Source organism: Ptychodera flava, chromosome 13 (assembly GCF_041260155.1).
Source record: "Ptychodera flava strain L36383 chromosome 13, AS_Pfla_20210202, whole genome shotgun sequence".
Classification (NCBI taxonomy): Eukaryota; Metazoa; Hemichordata; class Enteropneusta; family Ptychoderidae; genus Ptychodera; species Ptychodera flava.
In genome coordinates, this window is record NC_091940.1 from 20133293 (window position 1) to 20142151 (window position 8859).

Consider the following 8859-nt stretch of genomic DNA (forward strand, 5'->3'; position numbering starts at 1 on the left):
GTTTTATAAAACCTATGTAGAAAATTGTTAAACAGAAGATTTTATAGGGGAAAAGTCACCTTTTTTGTTACATTTTTCCTTGAATACAGTTAGCTTTTTTAGGTTAAAGAAAAGTTTATAAAGTTTTTTTGAGTTCAATAATGTGCGGTCATTGTTTGAATATTTATTCTCAAAATTTTGTACAATATTTTTTGGGTTCAGCGAAATTTACCTTCACGTAAGGAGGTAAGAACTTATATGGATTTATGCATGTTATCGTTCTTTAATTCGTCGCCTTAAAATTTTTCATCGGTGTTTTACAACACATAATATAAGGTTATTCCCGAAATACCCGGATTTATGTCCATCGTGCAGCGGATGTATTATCAGAGACGCGTAGCGTCGAGGACAATACCGAAGCCGCGATGTACTCGGACATAAATCCCGGTATTTTGTGAATAACCTTATTATACAGCGTTTTGGTCCAATTTTACCGCGAAAAAGTCAAATTTAAAGCGTTTTTCGGATGCCCATCCCGCACTGCACTAAGCGATCGCGAGCAAACTGAGGACGCGTTCAGAGCGTCCGCTAAACGCACAGAACGAAATTTCAAACCCGCGCAGCGCAGCGTACGCGATAGAAATTGTTGGTCGGCAGCATAATTTCACCCAAATAGGGCTGTTCACAGTTTTCCCGTCACTGTTCTCTCATTAATATGCAAAAATAAATATTGTCCGCATTTTTAGATTACGCTTTTGAAAATTACACATGCAAGAACGACGAAAATACATCTCAGTGGGCGACTGCTAGTGCAACAGTGAATACTGAATAACATATTCACAACTCAGAGTACAAGCTGCCAAAACAGCCATGTATGCAACATTGATAAAATTTGTCCGCATTTCAAGCTGCGTGTCCGATGTCCGCGCGCGTACAGCTATATTTAGTAACACACCTGTAACCGTGAACAGCGCTATTCACAGGTTTTTGATTTACCACTACTAACGTTGTGAAGTACTGAATGTTTGGAAGTATATTTTTTGTAAAAAACTTAAAATAATCTGTCCCTTTTCCCCGCGCTGATGTAAGGGTGTTTTGAGGTCAAAGGTCAAATAGCGTCCAATAACACCAAAAGTTATTGTACTCCGCGTCAAAGCTATAGCCTTGTTCACGGTTACAGGTTTGTTACTAAATATAGCTGTACGCGCGCGACATCGGACACGCAGCTTGAAATGCGGACAAATTTTATCAATGTTGCATGCGTGGCTGTTTTTGCAGCTTGTACTCTGAGTCGTGAATATGTTTTTTAGTTTTCACTGTTACACTAGCAGTCGCCCACTGAGATGTATTTCGTCGGTCGTTCTTGCATGCGTAATTTTCAAAAGCGTAATCTAAAAATGCGGACAAATATTTATTTTTGCATATTAATGAGAGAACAGTGACGTAAACTGTGAACGGCCCTATTGGACTCCGCGTCCTCTGATACCGAAATTTACTGTACGACAAAACTCCATAGGTTACAGAAGCAGGTGTATAATAATATTAGTTTTGCCAAGGGGTGTTTCCATGATGCAGAGTAATATATGTTGTTTATATTTAACCTGTAAGGGCGATGAAAGTGTTGACAGGGAATTTTCTGTCTTCACCATGTTTTAAAAACCAAGTCAATGACAATACGTGTGATAGAAGACTGGAGTTAATGTAATGCAGTTTGACATGTAATGAATATCACAAAAATAAAATCATTTACAGAGACTAGAGTTGCAGCTGAAATGTTTTGTTTTCATGAAATATTTCATCAAATGACATACAACAGATACGTCATTGGCACTGCCAGTACTTTCTCTCGCATTAAAAATCGGTCAAAGTATAATGTTTAACTTTAACATACACATGCGTTTTAAACTGATATTTGACAAACATTGACAATGCATTGTCTAACGCTTACCAGTAATGCATGTGTAAACGACTTGCAAATAACCAGAGTACAAGCACACATCCGTGCATTCTCGGGTTTCTACTTGTATATTTCCTCTAACCCAGCCATATCATATCTCCTATGAAGCAGATTAATCATTAGACTATCTATGTAAGCTTGACCATAATTAAAAACATAGGCGGTAACTCGAGAGACCATTGAAAACGCAATCTGCTGTCTTAAGGTACACGGCAACAAATTATATTTTCTTCATAGCCTTTTTTATGCGAAGTTTTCCCTACCAACCGGGCAGACAATATTTTCCAATATTTTTTTCTTCAAAATTCCTCCAGTCCCACCCCAGAAATCAAATGGGCCACCCCTTCAATGTTTTCAACGGGCGGCACACCCCTATGAAACTTTTGGAAGTACCTCTCCTTGACTTAAGGCTTGGAAGTCGCTGTTAGTCATAAAATTATAAATTTTAGTAGTGGTACGTACTCTATAGTAACTGTAATCGTAAGACAAATGACGAAGTTGAATGTCGTTTTTGATTCGTTTTTCTCTGAACAAAGTTCAGTTACCTGTCGACTAACTGATGCAATATTATCTCATGTAGTCTTATGTAAACCTTGTGGTATCTGACACTGATACTGATTACTAACATTGTAGTCATAGCGACTCAAGACAGGATGTGCAGTGATAGAGCTCTGTCAAAAGTTCAAATGGCAAAGGTTGCCTGAAGTTATTGTTCCAGAAACAAGTGCACGACTTCATCGCAACACTCGACAAAGGGAGAGTGAACGATTCACAGTCGCTCAAGCGTTGTACTCCACAGATATTCGAGACAGTCTTCCTAGTTCCTGTTCAGACGGCGCAGCTGTTACAAGAGACTAGAACACAATGACTGATCCTGTCGTGCAAAGTGCTGCCGAGAAAGACAAGGGCAAGTTCACGAGGTTTTTCCAGGATGGCGACATGGATTCGATTGCCGAACTATACACGGAAAATTGCAGTGTAATGGCTCCTGGAACAGATGTGAAGCAGGGCCGTAAAGGTGGGTTTCATGTGCATGATTGTAGTTCGCGCTCTTGACTGAAAGATCCAGTCGTGCATGAGGCTCAGCAAACTCCAGCCTTGACCGCTGGAGTTTACGACACAGTCGCTTGTGAATCGATACACGGTAGTCGCTGTGTGCTATTCATTAGAAAATGCATTGCACACAGCGGCCGCCATGTATCGGTCCCCCGGGAGTGGTACTCTAGATACATTCCTATGGGGATGTGCCGCCCGAGTTGAAAACATCTACCAATGTATATAAATGACCCATCGCTTGGGATTTCTTTGACAAATTTATGAATTGTAACCTTTATTCTTTTACATACGAAGGTTCCTGTAGTATGGGACATTTGCTTTGTTGTCGACCAATGTTTAGGTTTTTCGGATGAAGAATCGACCCATGTTTAGGGATTTTTCGTGAAAAATCGACCCACGTGTACGGATTTTTTCATGAAAAAGTGATCCATTTGGGCGGCACATACCCGTACACTTTTTTATGGGAGTACCCCAACCCCGGGGATCGCTTCACAAGCGACTGTGGTTTGCGGAGACCCATACGTGACTGGACCTTTCACTCTGTTTGCGCTAAGGTAACCTTTCTGCAACTGTCGGGTCTTTCTGGTTTACGTTAATTTCCCCATCCAGCCAATAGGGCGGGGGGGGGGGGTAACTGGACGCTGAAAAAGTCTGTTTATTGGTAAAGAGATAACGAACTGGCTTGTAGAAAAAATTGTGTGCGCGGACCTCATCGAACGAAAAAGTGGTGAGGAAATGTGACGCTCTTTCCCGAACAGGATGTGGATCCAACATCCGTGTATCGGGTAATTGGCTACGTCGCGGAAGTACGCGGTACGGAGAATGACGTATAAATAGATGGGCGTGTACTAGTATGGCATACCTTTCTCACAAGAGGTTAGCATTTTACTGTTTGTGAACAGAACAAAAAAACTGTCTCCTTTTGAGTTTTAGTCGAAGACAAAACGGGCTTAAGAGAAATAAACGCAACGAAGACTCAACGGCGTAAACGTAGAATAAAAACAGAAACATGAGAAATGTGCGTGTTAAAAAAAGTAAGTTATATCGTACAACCCTTCCAATTGCAGCAGTGAGTCTTAAATCAAGATTTTCAAACTAATAATTATGTTCTCCGTCACGTGACTATTAACATGATTTGGGAAGAGGTTATAGAAATTTAGCATCACAACATTCAGGCATTTTCTTATCTCAAAATTGACTCTCACATTCTCGGAGCTGTTTAGTGTAATTAGCCCTTAAGGTCTGAATTCCATCGAAATTCAGTTGAAGATGGATAAAATTAAAGCTACTTTTCCAGAAAGGCAAAATTTGGCTGTGTTTCCAGAAAAGGGATAATGTGGTATGAAGGTCTATTCCAAATGTAAGACTTGGTTCAAGTCGGCGATCGTGTAAAATGCAGTTACTTCAACAAATCATTACGCATTAATGCTACTTTTTTGTGTGAAACGCTTGGACTGAGATGACCGAGGTACCGTCTTCACTGACTCGTTTTAAGCTGATCGGCGTGACGTCTGCGCTTGTGCAAGGTGAACATTCCGATCCGGGTAGTACATTTGCGCATGCGTAGAGTGAACGCCAATGACAGGAAGTTTCTTCGAAATCTTGGCTAAACTTCACTATGTCAAGGTCAGAAAAACAATTTTCTACTGCATCGCATTCACTAAGTAATTTTTATTCACAAATTTGCGGCAAGTCTACCCGGATGTCAGAAAAAGGATAGCTTGTTAACGAGTCGAGCGGTCAGAATGCAATGCAATTTTTTCTCGCTCCAAAATTCACCCGTTTCCCGTTCGTGCACTGAACTTCCCCAGAAATTCCAAACCCTTTTCAGCTGATTGTTATGTGAATATCCTTTATTAGAAATCAGCAAGGCTTGGAATCTTATTAGCTCTACAGTTTTCACAATTTTTTTCATTTCCGCCCAAAAATCTGCTGGTCAATCCTTAATACTGGTGACACTGAACAATATTTAAAGATATCTCCATCGAAATACCTTAAGTTCAAATTTCAAAGCACGCCTGCAGTTTTGAATGTCTAATGTTATATTGATGGTATTGACTTGAATGTATGGACCTGAATGCCAATATCAATGATAAGTGTATATTGTACACATACTCTGTACAGGTACATATTGTAATTAAACAACTTTTTGTAGGAGAAGAAAAGTTCGTTCGAAGCCGAAGAACTAAAAACGCACGACCGTACTGACAAACGCTACAGTTTAATACCGTCCTGTTAAAGGTATACTGTCACCTTTCCAATTTTGCAACAGTTACCATGGAAAGAGAAAATCTAACCAATCACAGATTTTAAGCGGGTGGCCGCTTGTTAAAAACAGCGCCCTCACATGGGCATTTTGAATACCAAGGAACGCCCCTCTGACCATATATGGGCATATTGAGATTACAGGTGACTGTATACTTTTAATGAGTAAGAGTTCTTTGTAACTTGTTTCCACACAGCTGTGGCACAACTCATGCGTACGGTGAAGGCTAACGGAGTCTCAAGAGTGGAGGTGAAATCCGAACTGAAGTCTCTAGAAGGAGAGTATGGCTATCGTATTGGCAGGTGGACCATGTTCGGGGAGGACGGAACCGTCTGTGATACTGGAAAATCCCTGGCGGTGATGAAGAAAGTGGACGGCGCATATAAGATACACAACGAGATGTTAAATAGTGTTGAGACACAAACACCAACATGGTTCCGTGAATCTTGATTTGGCGATCCAAGCAAGCACTGACGGAATTTTCGCCCTCATGGAGTAATGAACTTCACGAATGTACCGCAGTTCTTTTTTTTTTTGTAAAGCTATGGGTGAATTTGAGATGGTACCAGTTATTTAACAGTATTTAATCTCCAAATTTGTTGATTGTGAAACTTTGTTCACTAGTCACTGTAAAAATGTACTATTAAAACTTTAAAATGTCCGACCCTTAAAATTAAGGTAGAACGCGCCTCAAAATTGAAAGATTTAAACTTTTGCTCAAACTTTCCTCAATGAGACTTTCAACCATTCTCTGAACAAACTCAGGGGTCATCGTGCAAAGTTTGGTAGTAGAGAAAGAAATAATTTACTGATATTTAAATTGAACAAGTCTGCCACTCCTGTGTTATCGTTAGGGCGAAAAAGGGAAATTTTTAATTTCACAAAATTAAGAGAGTGAAAACTTTACTTTCTCAAAAGGGTTGAAAAAGAGCCCCTACATACGGTAGGCCAGAACAAAATGTGAGAGCCCTAAAATCTATCCCCGGGGCGCATTCTACCTTTGAGAAAAGTGCACATTTTGGTCAGGGAATATGGCGATCGCAACACAGAGATTGAAGCGCAGTGGGACAGCAGTGCGGCGTGGATAATTCTAACCAAACTGACCGCGCGCCCCTACCAATCTCTGCTGCAGGCAAATTTAAATATTCCAAACTGGGACTTCTTTCAGTCCTGCGAGAGCATACACTAGTAAAATTAATACATAATCTGCTATAACTTTGACAATTCCGTCTGCAAAGTTGACAGCAGTTGGGGCATACCTATTGAATCGTCGATTCACATCTATGTAAGGGAGCCGTCATTATTTACGGCCTGGGGGGGGGTCGGAGGAATTGCTTTAGAAACTCCAAAATTTAAAGTAACCCCCCCTGCCAACCATGATGTGTTTGAGTAACCCCCCTCTCTGCTACAGAAATTTTGAGTGACCCCCCCAAAAAAGTTGGGAAAGTTAAATATCTATACAGTAAAATGGATTGCTGCTGCAACAGGTCCTGTACAGACCCTGATTAAACCCAGTGGTACAGGTCTGTGTTGGAAAGAGGTTCCATTGCTGTGACAGGGGCTGATGTACAGGTCTGTATCAAGTACTCTGATGACATGCAGTATTCTCCATAGGATTTTTTTACAAGAGGGGTGAAGATGTGGTGCAAATGCACCACAAGTGGACCCGCAACAGGAGAAGGTCAGGGGGGGGGGGGCCGTTGGAGCTTTTCAATTATTAAAATGGTGTTATTTGGCGGCACTTGGCGAGTATTTTTTTCAGATTTGTTTTGTATAAAAAAACTCGAGGAACAGAAATCTGAGACAGTAGGCCTATTCCAAAACTTATATTCCAGTTCATTGATTTCAATGAAGATTACATTTTTTGAAAACGAAAAAATAGCGACAGACATACATTTATTCACATTTATTATTTATGATTATTTTCCTGCAAAAAAAGATTGGTTTATTGTCAAGGCATTCCACAGGTTTTAAACTTTATAGAATAAGAATTAGCTTGCTTTACACATTTTCCCCTATTGTTAACCTATACAATGTAGAATATAGAAAGCAGACGTTTCTCATGAATGATCAGGCAAGTATATCAATCTTTAATCAGGAAATACTGAAAAATGTACTCAGTACTAGCCTCTAACATAAGGCTTTACACGTCGAATAGCTGATCATTCTCGTCTGAAGATCACAATAACGTGAAACACATAGTGTAATGGGATTTTAGTTTCTACTTGAAACCACCTGTATTATGATATATATATATATATATATATATATATATATATATATATATATATATATATATATATATATATATATATATATATATATATATATATATATATATATTATATGTGTGTGTGTGTGTGTGTAAATATACGGGGTATGAACATACACATCTCAAGAATACATGTTGCTGTTCTTTACTATTATTGTTGTATTAATTCATAACTTCACTAAATGCTTCAGTACATATCAACAAAATTGAGTAGCCCCCCTTCTTGTTCTCCACTTTTGAGCAACCCCCTTTGTAGCTTTCGATTTTTTGAGTGACCCCCCTCAGATTCCTCCGACCCCCCAGGCCATAAATAATGACGGCTCCCTAACCTAGAGCAAGGTCTGTTTTGCAAGTGTTCGCGGAATCGAGGATCGATATTGAAACTTGTGTATTCTTCAGTAATCTAATTTTTGGTTCGGAGTATCATATACAAAAAAGACAGCAAAAGCATTTTATGGAAAACGCGAATTATCCATGCTGCGCTAAAATCTCTGTACGGAGATTGGGAAAATGGGTCCTCAGACTGAAAGTTTCGTCGCTAGAGGGCGCTCTCTATTAGACCAAAGTTCTGATTGATCTTTTGCCCTTAATCTTTTCTTCAATATCTTATCGTACAACTAATACATATATCTGCTTTAACCAAAAACCATTTTTAATGGTTGTGAAATGTGTAACACATACTTTAAGACACACATAAAGCATATTTAATACAACAAATTACTTCAAGTACAAAGTAATAAAAGTAATGTCAGTAACAGATATTATTTGTGTTATTATTTAACGTTGTGCTTTAAGGCATTGAGCACTCATATTCTCAAATGGACAACTGAACACTTTGGGGTGTGTGTGTGTGTGTATGTGTGTGTGTGTGTGTGTGTGTGTATATATATATATATATATATATATAGAGAGAGAGAGAGAGAGAGAGAGAGAGATACATACACAAACATAACTGAAAGTGAAAGTAGCAATTTTTGAAACAAGCACCTTCAAGTATAAACTGGTCCCCGTCGCTTGGATTTTACCAGGAGCAGTCACTTGATGGCTTGTGGGCCATCGCGTTCACCCAATGATCTACGCAACAGCCTGCTACTAACGCGACAGTCTGCTGAAGTTTATTCCTTCAACTTACTGTTTTGATATTTAGATGCCAACAGATTTGGTGCAAGTCTAGTTTGAATCAGTATATTGCAAATCTCTCTCTTGCTCACACACACACACACACACAGACACGTTACTGAAGGTCAAAATGGTGGCAATTTGCTAAACAAGCAAGTGCAATGGTTTGAGTCAGCATTGTAAATCTTCAATGCCCACCCTAAATGGGGA

General features: G+C 39.5%; 1 protein-coding gene across 1 annotated transcript; it reads left to right on the forward strand.

Moving 5' to 3' along the window:
• Positions 1-2652: 2652 nt before the first annotated feature.
• LOC139147758 (uncharacterized) lies at positions 2653-6269 on the forward strand. The gene is made up of 2 exons (XM_070718953.1): positions 2653-2954; positions 5455-6269. The coding sequence occupies exons 1-2, from the start codon at positions 2801-2803 to the stop codon at positions 5706-5708; spliced, it is 408 nt and encodes a 135-aa protein (XP_070575054.1). The 5' UTR covers positions 2653-2800; the 3' UTR covers positions 5709-6269.
• Positions 6270-8859: the final 2590 nt, after the last annotated feature.

What these genes read in the sequence shown, in the direction of transcription:
- LOC139147758 (XM_070718953.1), top strand. Translation starts at nt 2,801, where the DNA reads ATGACTGATCCTGTCGTGCAAAGTGCTGCCGAGAAAGACAAGGGCAAG. An exon ending in TGTGAAGCAGGGCCGTAAAG is followed by an intron (nt 2,955 to 5,454) that starts GTGGGTTTCATG and finishes GTTTCCACACAG; the next exon opens with CTGTGGCACAACTCATGCGT.